This window comes from Oncorhynchus tshawytscha, linkage group LG15 (genome assembly GCF_018296145.1).
Source record: "Oncorhynchus tshawytscha isolate Ot180627B linkage group LG15, Otsh_v2.0, whole genome shotgun sequence".
In the NCBI taxonomy this organism is placed as follows: domain Eukaryota; kingdom Metazoa; phylum Chordata; class Actinopteri; order Salmoniformes; family Salmonidae; genus Oncorhynchus; species Oncorhynchus tshawytscha.
Genome location: NC_056443.1, coordinates 9,692,824 through 9,710,817, shown reverse-complemented (window position 1 = coordinate 9,710,817; position 17,994 = coordinate 9,692,824). Strand labels below are relative to the sequence as shown.

General features: G+C 42.1%; 1 protein-coding gene across 6 annotated transcripts in view; it reads right to left on the bottom strand.

Moving 5' to 3' along the window:
- Positions 1-6,379: 6,379 nt before the first annotated feature.
- LOC112215044 (dedicator of cytokinesis protein 4-like) overlaps positions 6,380-17,994 on the bottom strand; it is a 143,209-nt gene continuing 131,594 nt past the window's right edge. For 5 of the 6 annotated variants that reach the window (XM_042298076.1, XM_042298079.1, XM_042298077.1 and 2 more), the window contains 3 exons: positions 17,532-17,651; positions 16,237-16,298; positions 6,380-8,882 (listed from right to left, as the gene is read on the bottom strand). In XM_042298076.1, coding sequence (XP_042154010.1) covers positions 8,415-8,882; positions 16,237-16,298; positions 17,532-17,651 — 650 coding nt within the window. In that variant the 3' untranslated portion in view covers positions 6,380-8,414. The remainder of the gene's footprint in view (positions 8,883-16,236; positions 16,299-17,531; positions 17,652-17,994) is intronic. The other variant, XM_042298080.1, reaches the window with a different exon arrangement.

The window sequence follows — 17,994 nt, the reverse complement described above, 5'->3', positions numbered from 1 at the left end:
CTGGATATTTGCAGGATGTCGCAGTTACAATTAAAACAAGGACTGTAATTGGTTACATTGCCTACTATGCCAATTTCTCTGTATAAAATGGGCCATAAGTTTAAAACTAGCAGAGATCCCACTCTCAAACTTTGATTTGACTGTACAGTATACTATGTTCAACAATGTCAAATTTTACAAATACATTTTTTATTTTTTTATTTTCAATAAGCACGTTTATATTTTTTTAGATTCATAGATTAATGTAAGACAATTGTTATTGAAATAAAAAAACAACTCATATTACAGAGCAAACAGTAAAGCTTCTCATGACAGCATGTTTTGCTTTGTAGCAACTACAGATTAAACACTTTGAGGTCTTAAATAATCTCTCAATTATGCTTTAAGATAGAAATGAATCAGGTTTCTGTCACGCCCTGACCATAGAGAGCCCTCAGGGTTCTCTATGGTGTAATAGGTCAGAGCGTGACTAGGGGGGTTTCTAGGTATTATATTTCTATGTTGGTGTGTGTGTGTGTATGGTTCCCAATTGGAGGCAGCTGATAATCGTTACCTCTAATTGGGGATCATACTTAGTGTGTCCTTTTTCCCACCTGCTATGGGGGATATTGTTTTGTGTGAGTGCCTATGTGCGAGACGTATTTCACGACCATTATATTTTTGTTGTTTTGGAAGTTTCACTGTCATTAAAATGTGGAACTCTACTCACGCTGCACCTTGGTCCAATTATTCTATGACAGTTTCAGGTAAGACAAAACGCTGGTTGACTTGAACAGACAAGATGCACAGACAGAAAACACAAGCATACATACCCAAGGGATTTTTAATTGTTTTATTTATTTTACCTTTTATTTAACTAGGCAAGTCAGTTAAGAACAAATTCTTATTTTCAATGACGGCCTAGGAACAGTGGGTTAACTGCCTGTTCAGGGAGAGAAAGACAGATTTGTACCTTGTCAGCTCGGGGATTTGAACTTGCAACCTTCTGGATAAGAGGGGAAGATGGGCGACGCCTGGAGGGGGGTGGAGACAAGGACAGGTTAAACAGATCAGGGAGTGACAAATGTCAAATATATTTCAACAATCCTTCCTCCAAAGGACCATTCTATGGACCACATTTAGTGAAAATCCCCCAAATCATGATTTTTTTTGTTCTAGTTTCATGAGGAATCACCCAAAGTTTGTTCAAACGATATCCACATAAATTCCTTAAGTCTAGAAGGCCAATGGGTTATGCCAAGCCTGCCAGGCTGCCATCGTGGCTAATGTGCACTGCATGATATTCTAATCAGCTCATAAACCACCAAATGTGGAGCTGTAATCGACTGAGACAACTCTGAAATCACATGAGGTATTTTCTCTATAGCATTGCCATATGCTATCCAAGCAGAAAGACCTTGGGTTTAATCTCCAATACATTATACATTCACTCCACTATACCACACATCGGAAATCCACACCACACACAGAGTGAAATCAACTCCATTAAAACAGTAGACAAATACAACCCCATCAGCATGTTACCCTGTGTTGGACAAAGCTGAGGCTTAGGAATTATTGGGGGGGATACCTTATCGATTAGCTAGTCTGGGTGGTGGCCTGGAGCACTTGATCTAGCCTGATGAGAGCTTCATTAACACAGAATTACTGAAGATGCTGGTAACTTTGGTAAATTACCGGTTGGGTGGGTGGCTATCAGTAGTATCCCTATAATACATTGTACTAGAGTCCTACAATGTTACTGTGGTGTTTTCAAAGCGTATTACTGCCTTATATGCAGTGCTTATTGTCTGATTCAATTAGACCCATCAAAACAGGATAACAAGTTAATAGAGGAGAACTGTAGGGAGAAGAATGAGAAACAGTAGTCATGATTCCAGCCACATACAATTTTATGACATGACCAGAAAAATCCATAGGAATGCTTTGTGAATGCCCCCCTGAGCCTTATGGGGGACAAAATAATCACTCATGGGAAAGCTCACAGAAGCCCTCAGCGCAGTCAAGTCATTGTCACACTAAAATCAAACCATGTGTACCCAAGCAGTATATCACTCCCACCAGAGCCTTTCAAATATTCTGGTCCACAGCAGCCATCCCTCCCTACTCAAACAACACTGCCACTACTGGTACGTGTTCAATCACAATGCAATATCAGAAGTGAGATGGGGTTGGGGTAACAGAGAATGGCTTTTTTTCTTCTTCTGCCTACTGTTTTGATGACACAGTTTGTTTGAGTTGATCCTGCCGTTTGAAATATTGTTTTTCAAGCTTTCAGTCACTTTACTAAACCATTTAGTCCCGACTATAACTCAAACTCGAGTCTAAACCATGAACTTGTATTCAATGGTTGAGTCGCTTTACTTAATATCTTTTATAGTACGGCTTTTGAAGTCGTAACACCTTACAGTGTCTTACAGCTCCTCCTGATTGGTTAAGTTAATGAGTGTGTGACGCTACAGCGGTGACTCTGTACTCTACACTTTGTTAGTGTTTAGGTGACGTATGCCTACCCCTGTAATCCCCAACCGGCTTCATCGGGCTCATGTTTATTCATCTGCGCATCGCTGTGGCAAGGTCACCCAGGCAGAACTAAGGTGATCATCAGAGAAAGGAGGAGGAAGGGAGAGAGGGAGAGTGAGCGAGAGAGAGAGAGAGAGGAAGAGATGTGTTTTGGTTTTCAACCGTGTTGAGCTCCAGATAAAGGGGTCCCTCTGGAGCTTCTCAGCAGCACAGGGGGGTGGAGGAGGTGTCAACATGGCCAGAGACGAGGGTCCGCTGTGGGTATTGGAGCAGGGTAAACAGGGCCTCTAGTCTGGTGCCCTTGGACGATGAGTAAGCGAAGAGGATGGGGAGTGAGATAATGAAAGTCCAGGTTCAAGTGCCCGGTGGAGGGTGCTACACCTCTCACCATGCCATTGTGATGAATATGGTGCATCCAGAGCTGTTATTTTCCTCTCTTTGAGTTCAGTGAAATTACCTCTGTACGATCATCTACCCCCCAAGCCACTTCTCTGTCTGTGTCGGTCCTCTGATAACAAACAGAAGTGTTCTGAATAATACAACGAGAACGATGGCATAATAATCTTTGCTGTGAACTGACGACATAAACACAGCTGGCTATTGAACTTGCACAAACACTCAAATAGTCAACCATACAGGAAGGAATCTCAATGGCATGCTAAGAGACTAGCCCCAACCAGGACAGACAGAGGTAGTTAACAATGCCCTTCAACACGTGTCCTTTTACCAAGACAACCATTCCTTTGTGCTCTTTTTACTGGTAATTTACCAATCAATGTCTCTTTAATGTAGTCCTTGTGCTGTTGTAGGCACTGCACAGGACTCCCATTGGATTCCCATGATTGCTGATTCTTTATGAGATAGTCTAAGACCTTCACGTGTCCTCTAAAGAGGCGTATTGGTACTGTGTACTCATTACTGAAAAAGTACTGCCTTTATAAATGCATTGGCCATTTCAGCGAGGCCACTCTACGCACAAACATGACTTTATCCAGGCAAGTAAGTCTCCAATTGACAATCCCCTCTCTCTCGCTCTCACACACATCCTTAACAGCCTAACCGTTTGAAGCTACCAGGTAAATCTCTACACAGTAGAGACAATACTCTTCCACTGAGAACAGCACACACTAAAAATGTAACTTCACTCATTCTGGCATGAAAAAAAAGAAGACACTGAGCACTTGAAGCTGTCAGGTAAATCCCCATAAGCCAGGAGCACAACAAAGTTGATATAGGAAATAAGACGGATAAAAAAAAGAAGATCAATTATTCAGGTTCCTTTGAAAATTCCCTCCACTCTGAAAAGCCGGATCTCAGTGCACCGTCGGGTTGCTCCAGCTTTCCTATTCCAGGGAGATTTAGCACAGAGAGAGAAAACACCAAGGGCTTCTCTCGGGTTGTGTGTTATTCAAAATGTGCCCGAGGCAAGGTTAAATTAAAACCTGCCTTCCCTCGCTAATTCTTTTTTTAGCACCTATGGAACACTTTTCAATGTCGGATGTTTAGCATCCAAATAACGAGGCTAAACTGTTCTGCTGAGTTAGACTAGAGTTTGAATGACGTATTGGTAAAATGTATGGTGTTATGTTATAGTGATTGTTTGGAAGCCACACTCGTTGACAACATTTCTATATCATTTGCGGTCGTGCCTTCGAGCTATTAGCTCTGTTACAATTAAGCTATTTTCACTTTAACACAGGATGTCTAGTTTTGTCTAGTAACAAAAAGTTGTTGTACATAATGATTAAACCTTTCCCCGAACCTGCTGAGACCGTCTTTCAGTCCAGGAATGAAACGAAAGCTTCCTTCTTGCTAGTGAAAGCTGAATGTGAGGATGATTGACAAGCCCATTGAGGGTAGGACTGACAACCCATTCTCCTGGGTTCCAGAACGGAGGCACGTTAATCGCTCCTCCGGTACCCAGATACGTGTTCTCTCTTCCGAGAAGTCTTCAGGATTAGAGGAAATTCATTTCTGACACGATTAACACTGTCAAATTACCAGCCTCAGACACAATTACTGTATTACTGCGTCTATCTGATCCGGTGAAGGGTACTCCTCTTGGCGGTGATGTGATGTTATGAAGAGTACCATCATCCAGGCTCACCGACTCACCCAGCAGACTAAAGAGGAGACGTTCATTAGATGTGTTCGGTTTAAAGGAACATTTCCCCCGTGTGCGCACATTGTCTTATCTGATCACGCACCAGTTCCTCATAAACTATTACCACATCACCTTGAGGTCCCTCGGTACACGATTATCGTTGCATTGTGTGGGAATGACTTTGACGACACGAAGCTGATCCTGAATCATGTCACGTTAGAGTACACATAAGATCACTATAAACATGGCTGTGATCGCTCAACCTGTACACATACAGTGAGGGGAAAAAAGTATTAGATCCCCTGCTGATTTTGTACGTTTGCCCACTGACAAAGAAATGAGCAGTCTATAATTTTAATGGTAGATTTATTTGAACAGTGAGAGACAGAATAACAACAACAAAATCCAGAAACTCATGTCAAAAATGTTATAAATTGATTTGCATTTTAATGAGGGAAATAAGTATTTCACCCCCTCTCAATCAGAAAGATTTCTGGCTCCCAAGTGTCTTTTATACAGGTAAACTGAGATTAGGAGCACACTCTTAAAGGGAGTGCTCCTCATCTCAGCTTGTTACCTGTATAAAAGAAACCTGTCCACAGAAGCAATCAATCAATCAGATTCCAAACTCCACCATGGCCAAGACCAAAGAGCTCTCCAAGGATGTCAGGGACAAGATTGTAGACCTACACAAGGCTGTAATGGGCTACAAGACCATCGCCAAGCAGCTTGGTGAGAAGGTGACAACAGTTGCTGCGATTATTCGCAAATGGAAGAAACACAAAAGAACTGTCAATCTCCCTCGGCCTGGGGCTCCATGCAAGATCTCACCTCGTGGAGTTGCAATGATCATGAGAACGGTGAGGAATCAGCCCAGAACTACATGGGAGGATCTTGCCAATGATCTCAAGGCAGCTGGGACCATAGTCACCAAGAAAACAATTGGTAACATACTACGCCATGAAGGACTGAAATCCTGCAGTGCCCGCAAGGTCCCCCTGCTCAAGAAAGCACATATACATGCCCGTCTGAAGTTTGCCAATGAACACCTGAATGATTCAGAGGACAACTGGGTGAAAGTGTTGTGGTCAGATGAGACCAAAATGGAGCTCTTTGTCATCAACTCAACTCGCCGTCTTTGGAGGAGGAGGAATGCTGCCTATGACCCCAAGAACACCATCCCCACCGTCAAACATGGAAGTGGAAACATTATGCGAAGGTGTTTTTCTGCTAAGGGGACAGGACAACTTCAATGCATCAAAGGGACGATGGACGGGGCCATGTACCGTCAAATCTTGGGTGAAAGCCTCCTTCCCTCAGCCATGGCATTGAAAATGGGTCATGGATGGGTATTCCAGCATGACAATGACCCAAAACACACGGCCAAGGTAACAAAGGAGTGGCTCAAGAAGAAGCACATTAAAGGTCCTGGAGTGGCCTAGCCAGTCTCCAGACCTTAATCCCATAGAAAATCTGTGGAGGGAGTTGAAGGTTCGAGTTGCCAAACATCATGCGTTTTTGCCAATGCATTTTTCTGGATTTTTTTGTTGTTCTGTCTCTCACTGTTCAAATAAACCTACCATTACAATTATAGACTGCTCATTTCTTTGTCAGTTGGCAAACATACAAAATCAGCAGGGGATCAAATACTTTTTCCCCCTCACTGTACAACGCAACTATTATCGAAGTAATTATCACTGAATTGTTTTTAACAGGTTAGAGCTGGGAATGATTTAGAGGTATGCTGGAGCACAATGTTATTACATAGGGCAGTTTATTGAGCATGTAAATGTGTTACCGTAGGTGTAGATATGCATTACAATAGACTTCTACACTCACTAAAACAGCATTCTTTTGACACTTATAACAATAATTTGCTGTTCCAACATTCAAAGCTGTAAATGTGTATTAGCTACACTTTGTTAAAAACACAATATTTACAATAATAGTAATACACAAAAGGTAGTATATTTGGCATACTTACAACAATCTCATCATTATATAATTTACAATTTCTCAAGTACTGATTAATGTGAATATTTGATCCAAACAATTCACAACTAATTAAAAAGGAAATGAAACATACAAAAGTGAAACATACAAACCATACCCAAGTTAATTCTGAAAACCGTTGTACTGAATTAAGTGATCAATATTTACGCACATTTTTTAAAAACTTTTTATTACAAAAAAACAGTGTCGTCTTCTCTTCATAAAACACTGACAAGAAACCACCTGACGTGACGACTCCCTAGATACCGTAGAACAGGAGAAGAGGACTCGATACCAGTACACTCTGTCCACCGCGAATGTCAAACGGAGACAACACCTCTAACTCACTCGTCTGTACTGTACAAGCGTGACCATACAATGATTAGTTGAAAAATGGTGTTCTAAAAAGATTCTCAAATAGAAGAGCAGCCCTCGTGTGTGTGTGTGTGTACGAGTTGCCGGCGGTTACTGGGTGGCATAAAGCGGGCATCTTTTCCACCATACATACTGCACTTCAAATGCCCATTGTGGTCGCCAGGATAACAACTCAAGAGGTAGAGTGAGTCCTTGGTGATGCAACCACTGTTAACGCAGATTCAAACTCATTTGTGCTAATCTCATATCCCCATTCCTTACTTGTAACAGTTGTCATTCATATACCCCCCACAATGACTTTTCATCTTAATAACTGGATTTGTCTCAAAGTCTGTTGTTTTCATTGTGGGCTAGTACAAACTCAGCTGGTCTAGTCAATGGAGTGTTTCCAGTTTCCAGTTTCCAGGTTCAGGATTCTAGTTTGTCGTTACAGCATACAGTACATAGAGTACATCTTCCTTTGGCACAATACTTGGTAAACCCCAAAGGATCCACCACCACATACATACTGCACTCCATGCAGGAGGGTTAGGGTGTGTCCACATCTCTGGCCCCTCTTACAGCAATGGCCTCCAATTAATAAGAGCTACAGACAATTTACTAGAGCTACAGCCTTCAATTTAGTGGCACATGTCAGATGCAAGAACAATGGATTCTTGGAAACATGTGCATTGGTCTAAGAAAGTGGATTTCAAAGATGGAAGGAGCTCTTTATGGCTTAGAGTAGAGCTTGAAGAAAGGTCAAGAGATTTGAGTGATTCAATATCACGAAAGGGGTGGATTTCTGAGTAACTTGTTACAACTACAATTCTCCAAGAATAAAAACGAGGCGTCAATTTTAGCTACACAGCACTTTCAAATGGTCATGACAATGAAAGAATGATCAAATAGGTAAATCTTTCATTCCTGTTCCGGTACCATTTTTGATGTATGTGAACACACCCTCAGCTACTACCATAAACTGAAATGCATATGCATGAGAACTCTAGCACCTTTTAGCTATATAGAAAAGTACAGTGTACTTCAAAAACGTGCAAGACTCATGGATAAAAGACTCTGTTTCCAATACTTAAGGCAAAACACTTCTTATATATAACCAATATATACATATATTGGGACTATTACATCTATCAAAAAATCGACACCTAAATTCGTTGTCTTAATTTTTCTTCTGATAAACGCAGCAATTTACTGTGTGGAACCTACTACTGTACTGGAGCTAAAAGTGCGGAATGACAAAGTCAGTCATTGCAAAGCCCTTTCGAAAAAAGATCTTCACAATGAGACCGACTCACGAGTCTTGAGTCTGTCTTGGGCAGAGCTTGGGATTACCAAACTGAAGAGAAGACAGTGTAAAAAGTGCAAAACGCGCCAGTGGTGTCACCCATCAACCCACTAAGGTTGTAGGTCCTCACCCAGCCTATAGCTGGGAGACCTTCCTGGGGAGAGGTCTGGGTCTGGGGACGTGGGGCACCCCGTCGGCCCTGCGAGGGTCCGAAGTTGGGACCAGCTTCATGCTGCTAGTGCGTAGCTGGTGGGGCTTGGGGGGCAGGGCCGGGGGGTCCACACTGGGAGGGATGGAGAGACTGTGGGGCAGGGGAACCGGCCTACGAGGGTTGGAGCGCTCGTACACGCTGTAGGGCGGCGGCGTCTTGTTCTCGCGGCGGATGAGCTCGTCCGAGCCCGAGGAGACCGAATTGGGCATGGTGGGCCCCTGGTGGGCGGGGTGGTCTCCAGTGGTTGCCTCGGTGCCCGACGCCTCGGACACACTGCAGCGACTCATGGAGGAGATGCCGCTGCTGTAGCTACCGGAGAGGACGGGCGAGTTGGACACCAGACCAGCCGACTGGCACTCAGTGGGTGAGGGCGTGAAGGGCGGCAATGAACTCTATGGAGAGACAGAAACAGAGAGACCATCAGAAACACAACAGAAAAAAGAGAACCAAACAGAGAACCAATCAGAAACAGAGAACCAACCACAGCCAATCGCTCAAACAGAAATAGTACCAATCTCCTTAAGACTGCACATGTGTGCTTCACAGCCTAATGAGGTATAGCATGAAGGAACAATAAAGCCTATGAAGCATAAGAATAAGACACCAGACAGATTGACAGTGCCACAGTGCTTTTTCCACCTCATCATACGTCAGTGTGCATTGGGACGGAGAAATACAATATCCGGCAGTTTCAGCGTGAGGAATACAATACGTTGTCAAAATGTTTTCTGAGAAATTACATGGAAATACTGTTATATCTTGTTACTCTTAATTGGATTTAGTGGAGTGGACAATTGATATGTTATTTTTGCTACAGTTTGTCGTGCTGCGACGCAGCAAATTCATGTTTCTGTCTGACAATTCGAAATATTCATGTAACTTCTCTCAACAAGACTGAAGCTAAATGCTCGTTGATATGTTAATATTCCCCACAAATCTCAAAGGCCTGGAGTGCTGAGCTGCCCCTCACAGCACTATCAAAGAAGACCCCTCAGCAGACCTCCAACAGGCCCCATTATCACACACACACACACACACACACACACACACACACACACACACACACACACACACACACACACACACACACACAACCATAAGGCGTTGTATTTGTGTTGCTGTTTGTGCCTCACTTATAAAAAACTGCTAGTGCAAAGACAAACTGAATTTTATTTTCTAACAAAAAAGATGAATTTCTCAATGCAGATTTGTAAAATCCTGTTAAAATGTCACTCCTAAACTGCCTTGCCACATGCAGGCTGGTGCTAGATAATAAATTGCTCATTAGCAGAGTTATCTGACAGGCGAAAGCCAATGTGGATGAGAACATGAGACGACATAGAGGGGGAAGATAATTCAATTGTGGTTCAATACTGCCTGACAACCAACAGAGAAACCATATAGCACACAGACATTCAAAGTACTGTCAGAACACTCAACAGCATTAGTAGGAGAACAGATAGAGATGCACAAGCACACGCCCTCGACACACACACAGGTATTCAGTCAGGCACACACCCTCGACACACACACAGGTATTCAGTCAGGCACACACCTCCACGCATGTTTGATTCGCGCCTGTCTCAGTGGACTAATCCATTGAGGAGGCCACGGGAATGTCAGTCCATCATCAAGACATGATACTGAAATTGTATATGGTTATAGTATGTGAAAAAATAATGGTGCAACACTAATATACACTATCGTTCAAAATGTTGTGGTCACTTAGAAATGTCCTTGCTTTTTAAAAGAAAAGCACCTTTTTTGTCCATTAAAATAACATCAAATTGATCAGAAATACAGTGTAGACATTGTTAATGTTGAAAATGATTATTGTAGGAATTTCTACATAGGCGTACAGAGGCCCATTATCAGAGACTATCACTCCTGTGTTCCAATGGCACGTTGTTAGCTAATACAGGTTTATCATTTTAAAAGGCTAATTGATCCTTAGAAAACCCTTTTGAAATTATGTTTGCACAGCTGAAAACAGTTGTTCTGATTAAAGAAGCAATACAACTTGAGTATCTGGAGCATCAGCATTTGTGGGTTCAATTACAGGCTCAAAATGGCCAGAAAAAGACTTTCTTCTGAAACTCGTCATTCTATTCTTGTTCTGTGAAATGAAGGTATTTTATATGCAAGAAATTGCCAAGAAACTGAAGATCTCGTACAACGCTGTGTACAACTTCCTTCACAGAACAGCGTAAACAGGCTCTAACAAGCATAGAAAGAGGAGTGGGAGGCCCCGGTGCACAACTTAGCAAGAGGACAAGTGCATTAGAGTGTCTAGTTTGAGAAACAGACACCCTACAAGTCCTCAAATGGCAGCTTCATTAAATAGTACCCACAAAACACCAGTCTCAACATCAACAGTGAAGAGGTGACTCCAGGATGCTGGCCTTCTAGGCAGAATGTCAAACTTGGATTAGTTAACACAACATGCCATTGGAACACAGGAGTGATGGTTGCTGATAAATGGGCCCCTGTACGCCTATGTAGATATTCCATAAAAAATCTGCAGTTTCCAGCTACAATAGTCATTTGCAACATTAACCATGTCTGCACTGTATTTCAATTTGATGTAAAAAAGGCTTTTCTTTCAAAAACAAGGACATTTCTAAGTGACCCCAAACTTTTGAATGGTAGTGTATATAATAATAACGTGCTTTCTCCCGCATTGGATACGGTTGCTGTCCGCGGTTCTGAAACATAATCCAGTGAACCGTAGAATTGGCGCATTTCCCTATGTTGCTATGTGCATAATAGAAAATTAACCAGCGTATTGGGATTGAGAACAATGCGGCAGAGGCAGCAGCAGCAGCAGAGACGAGGAAACAGCCCTTGCCTTAGCCTAACTGTCTAAGATGTGAGGAGAGAAGGAAATCCCAACTTAATTAGGTCTATAATCAACAGCCTAACTGTTACATGTGCCTGGCTTTATAAATTATCCATATATATCTACAGAAATAAGACAGATATTGCTTCTCTTGCCTGTTTGAGTGTTTGATTAATAGCCTGCTGATTCCGTGAGAACCAAGCCTCATTCAAAGGCAAAATGTTGGAGAAAGCAATTTCATAGATTCACTATTCTTTGCTATGCTGTAATAAAGGCTTTACATTAGTTTGTTTTTATTAGAACAGACTAGTATTACTTATAAAATATTTAGTGTTGTTTACACTTCCAAGCAGGCAGAACATTTATACTGTAATCTAACAGCACCGGTTTGTCACAGGTAATATGCACGCAGCTCTCGTTCCTATATCCTCCTTTTTCTTGATCCCCTTCTTATTGTAATTATTACAATTATTATTATGATCATCATTATAATAATAAGTCATGTCATTATCATTAGGAGGCTTGGTGTTGCAGCCTGGTATAACCACCATTGAGCTGTAGGCCTAAGAGCGTGTCCTGCTTAGTCTTAATACCATAACTTACTTAGGCCTATATTTCAATATCTAGGCTACTGTGTCTATCAATCAATCCTTCATTCGTCCATGCCGTCACACAGCAGACGAGACATTCATGCTTTGAAAAGCAAATCAACCATTTTAGTTTTAAAATGAAAAAAATGAAAAAACAAATGGAGCTGTGAATAATCAGCCAAAATAATAAATAAACCGCAATTCACGAACGCATGCAACTGCTTTTAGTATATATAGCATATATATATATATATATATGTTTTCATTAGAACAGACTCTCTGGTGTTGTTAACACTGTTCCAAAATGTCAGAGAAAATTACATTGTAATCTAACAGCAACTGCTTGGCACACAAGCACATGCAACGCTTGCTCCATTCCTCTTGAGATCCAGCAGTTTCCACAACTAAGTCAAATGTCTTCCACAGATCTGACTTCCCCTTTCCCTCCTGAACAACCAGTAAACATTTGCCCAATTCGAGTTTCTTTTTCACGTCTTCGTCCTGTGTTCGGAGTTTGTTATAACCAATATATTGATGTGATTATGATAGGCTATAGGTCAGGCCCTATTGGTTGCATGCATGTGATGCTTACATGTTTCACCAGAGAGCAAGGGTTGAGGGAATAGGGAATGTATTTCCTAAACAAATTAATGACAACAGAACTTTTCAGTCAGAAACAAGTAAGAAACTTAATGGCTGACATGATGTTGCAGCTTCAGGACGGAGAGCTCAATAAATAAACACTTGCTGTGCTGTGGTGCCTTTTCACTGCAGTAGGGAGGAGAGCGAGACAATGTGCGCCAGTCACACAGGCACTCACATTTTGTTTTTTAACACAGTATGACCATCAGGCTCTTTCTTAAGTAATTTGTGTGTCTTAATTATGTAATCAAACAGTGTGCTTGATGCATCAGACAAGCTCAGTGCATATGTAGTTAATTTTATTCAAACACATAGGGTGTGTGTCTAAATATGTAAAAATAAGTTTAAACATTTTGACCAATCGATTGGTGGAAAGAAGACGACTCTCGGTCGACCAAGATGTTTCTTAGTCGGGGACAGCCCTAACATACACTATATATACATAAGCATATGGACACCCCTTCAAATAAGTGTATTCAGCTATTTCAGACACACCGGTTGCTAACAGGTGTATAACATTTAGCAGACAGCCATGCAAACTCCATAGACAAACGTTGGCAAAAGAATGGCCTTAGTGAAGAGCTCAGTGACTTTCAATGTGGCACCGTCATAGGATGCCACCTTTCCAACAAGTCATTTTGTAAAATGTCTGCCCTGCCAGAGTTGGCCCGGTCAACTGTAAGTGCTGTTATTGTGAAGTGGAAACGTCTAGGACCAAAAACGTATCAGCTGTGAAGTGGTAGACCACACAAGCTTAAAGAACGGGACCGCCGAGTGCTGAAGCGTGTAGCACATACAAATCGTCTGTCCTCGGTTGTAACCCTCACCAGCAAGTTCCAAACTGCCTCTGGAAGAAACGTCAGCAAAATAACTGTCTGTCGGGAGCTTCAAATAATGGGTTTCCATGGCCGAGCAGCACATACAAGCCTAAGATCACCATGCACAATGCCAAGCGTCGGTTGGAGTGGTGTAAAGCTCGCTGCTAGTGGACTGGAGTGATGAATCACGCTTCACCATCTGTCAGTCCAACGAATCTGGGTTTGGCAGATGCCAGGAGAAAGCTGTTCACGTAGTGTACATACATACAGTTGAAGTCGGAAGTTCTACTTTGTTCATGACACAAGTAATTTTTCCAGCAATTGTTTCCAGACAGATTATTTCACTTACAATTCACGGTATAACAATTCCAGTGGGTCAGAGGTTTACATACACTAAGTTGACTGTGCCTTTAAACAGCTTGGAAAATTCCAGAAAATGGTGTCAAGGCTTTCGATGCTTGATAGGCTAATTGACATCATTTGAGTCAATTGGAGGTGTACCTGTGGATGTATTTCAAGGCCTACCTTCAAACTCAGTGCCTCTTTGCTTGGCATCATGGGAAAATCAAAAGAAATCAGACAAGACCTCAGAAAAAAAATTGTCGACCTCCACAAGTCTGGTTCATCCTTGGGAGCAATTTCCAAACGTCTGAAGGTACCACGTTTATCTGTACAAACAATAGTACGCAAGTATAAACACCATGGGATCATGCAGCCATCATACCGCTCAGGAAGGAGACGAGTTCTGTCTCCTAGAGATGAACGTTTTTTGGTGCGAAAAGTGCAAATCAATCCCAGAACAACAGCAAAGGACCTTGTGAAGATGCTGGAGGAAACAGGTACGGAAGTATCTATATCCACAGTAAAACTAGTCCTATATATTGACATAACCTGAAAGGCCGCTCAGCAAGGAAGAAGCCACTGCTCCACAACCGCCATAAAAAAGACAGACAATGGTTTGCAACTGCACATGGGGACAAAGATCGTACTTTTTGAAGAAATGTACAATGGTCTGATGAACCAAAAATAGAACTGTTTGGCCTTAATGACCATCGTTATGTTTGGAGGAGAAAGGGGGAGGCTTGCAAGCAGAAGAACACCATCCCAACTGTGAAGCACAGGGGTGGCAGCATCATGTTGTCGGGGTGCTTTGCTGCAGGAGGGACTGGTGCACTTCACAAAATAGATGGCATCATGAGGCAGGAAACTTATGTGGATATATTGAAGCAACATCTCAAGACATCAGTCAAGAATTTAAAGCCTGGTTGCAAATGGGCCTTCCAAATGGACAATGGCCGCAAGCATACGTCCAAAGTTGTGGCAAAATGGCTTAAGGACAACAAAGTCACGGTATTTGAGTGGCCATCACAAAGCCCTGACCTCAATCCTATAGAACATTTGTGGGCAGAACTGAAAATCGTGTGTGAGCAAGGAGGCCTACAAACCTGACTCAGTTACACCAGCTCTGGCAGGAGAAATGGGCCAAAATTTACCCAACTTATTGTGGGAAGCTTGTGGAAGGCTACCCGAAACGTTTGACCCAAGTTAAACAATTTAAAGGCAATGCTACCAAATACTTATTGAGTGTATGTAAACTTCTGACCCACTGGGAATGTGATGAAAGAAATAAAAGCTGAAATGAATCACTCTACTATTATTCTGACATTTCACATTCTTAAAATAATGTAGTGATCCTAACTGACCTAAGACAGGGAATTTTTACTAGGATTAAATGTAAGGAATTGTGAAAAACTGAGTTTAAATGTATTTGGCTAAGGTGTATGTAAACTTCCAACTTCAACTGTACATACACAGCTCCATTGGCCTCAACCCTCAACAGAATATATTCACCAGCAGCCAGCTAACAAACCATAAAAGATTATAGGAAAGGTACAGGGCAGTTGTTTAATAAAATATGGTACCAGGTTCAGGGATATATAATGAAGAGGCTCTTCCTCTTGGTATATGAGTGGGGGAGACATAGGGTTGTTATGGTGTTAAGAATACAACTTCAGGAGAGAGGACCAGACTTGAATGCAACACTTTAACCTGTTGCCTTGAACGCAGCTCCCTAGCAACTCAACAAGCATCAGCTGCTGCTACTCATTGCTAATCAGACTCCTCTCTGTTCCGCAGTGCATGTCGTGTGGTGTTACTAGCCTTTTTGAAGTCTTGCATTGCTCGTTCTCTACCTTTTATCTAGTATCTTTTAGGTTCTTCGAAGGATCTCATAGGAGTGATTGCCATCACCACAGCAGCCTAACTATCAAGAACTGGAGATGATGTTTTGAGACTCAAAGCCAAACCCTACAGAGTCCACTCCCTGGATCCTTCATCTGCAGCCATTGGCTTCATCCGGTCCATTCTCATTCACCTCCTGAATCCTCATTCTAAAATCCGTTCCACTTCCTCAATAAGTATTTTTAAACCATTTTAATGCCTGGCACTTAAACTTGTGAATGTGTGTGGTTTAAGTGGTGAGCAGGATGCTATACTGAGAGAACTCCTTCAGGGCCCTGGACTCAGCTGAGTTCTGTTTAGCTGGGCTGGCCAACCCGGATCAGTGTCATCTGTCACAGCCCAGTAACCACAGATTCACAGATGGACGCATGCATGCACAAATACATACACCACGTACCACATGCAAGCATGCATGTATGTACGCAAACCCGCACACATTCAGACAAGCATGCAGGCAAACAGGATCAAATTAGTCATCTACTGTTGGAATAAAGGACTCGGGGTTCTGATCCCATGCTGTCCTCCTGACCCTATTTGTAGTGCACAGTACATTCAGATCAGCAGCATCAGAAAAACACTAGAGGACACAAATGCAATCACACACCACAACACCAACCTTTTGTGGAGATCTGGATGTTGGGAGAGGGGACTGCGACCTCATAGTCTTGGCTGAAGAGCCTGTTGACAGTCAACCGGAGAGAAACAGAGAAAGAAAGAAAAGAGGGCACGTTTAACTCCTGCCACCATTTTGTACTAGTCGACTTGATGACACTGGAGTGAGCCCTCCACAGCTGAGGACTTCAGTAGGTATGGGCATCTATGAATCAAATAATCGGGTCCTTAGCGAGCACTAAGCTGTTTATACATCCAACAGCTACTCTTTGGAGGGCAAAACACTCAATTCAACACAACAACAGGGGGAAAAGTCAGCTCTAGTGAATCACAAAATAAATACATAACTAAAAAAATATAATAACATACGTCTAAGTTTACTGGAAGTGTCAGGCTCAGGGCTTGAAAAGTGGGAGTTTGGGAGTTATGTGCACTGCATGTGTGTATGTTTGTGTGTGTATGTGTGCGCTGTGTGTGTATATGTTTGTTTGTATGTGTGCACTGCATGTGTGTGTGTGTGTTTGTAGGCTTGCTGTTTGGGGATTTAATAAACCCCTGAAGCACCACAGAGATTAAAGTGGATGGAGATGGTATGAGAAGGCTCATCTATACAATCTTATAGTATAGTTGAGTCTAACTGGTTATAGTTATTATATATAGTTTGGATTATAGAGTAGCAGGCGGTATAGCAGAGGAAAAATATGCCATCTAGACTGGTTGTCCCCTCAGATAAGACATTCATAACGTACTCACGGCTTTATGACGTGAGCTTGACCAATTTATTTGTCTATAGCAACTCTTCTGCAATCATCATCAAAGTCAATCATATAGATTGTTTTTTGATTTTCCTCCTGTACCAAAGCTGGTCAGATAGTTAATTATTGTTCATAAGTTTAAAAAATAAAGTTTTTTATTTTTTATTTAACCTTTTTTTAACTAGGCAAGTCAATTTACAATAAGTCGAAGGAATAAATAGTTTTGGTACTGGACAATTTGTGTACTCAACAGTGCTAGATGGTTGCCTTTGGCAGGATAATAACAAGTTGGCTAGAGCAGAAACAGACAGGCACCCAGGCTAGAATACAGACCATTATTATACAGTATGTGTACATCATGTGAAGGAGAAGTTATTTATAGAAGCAAACCAGGAGGAACAGAAGAGAGCAGCTGAGTTTCTAGCAGAGAGTTGACAGCGTAACAACGAGCCTTGTAAGAGAGCAGGTGGAAGCACCAGGTGTCAAAATATGGGGGAAAGGATTAGTGCCATTCCTCATTGGTCGAGTGTTCTGATTGGTTTACCTGAGTATGGTGGCCTAGGAGGTACAGGGGGACAGAGCAACTTTCCCACAGTGTCAGAGAACTGTGTGTTGTTGACCTCTTTTACACTGTCTAGACTCCGGCTACTGAAGGTGGTTCTCACTATGTTGGTGTACAAACATATAGACAGACATGCATCAATCACTGCTCATTGAGTTACAACACGACACAACATATCATAACACTTCAGACGATGTAGACTAGAATCTAGATCTGTATTAGAATGTAATCATAGTCAATAACAGAACATTTGGTAACAGAGGTAGGGATTCGTGTCGGGTGTTGTAACTGATCATTTATGACAGAGTTACTACATTTCAAGATCTTCTTAGCCTAAATATAAAGCATGGGCAGGTGGAGATTTGACAGACTGCACCTTAAATTTGTGGGGGTGGCAGATAGCCTAGCAGTTAAGAGCGTTGGGCCAGTAACCGGAATGTCGCTA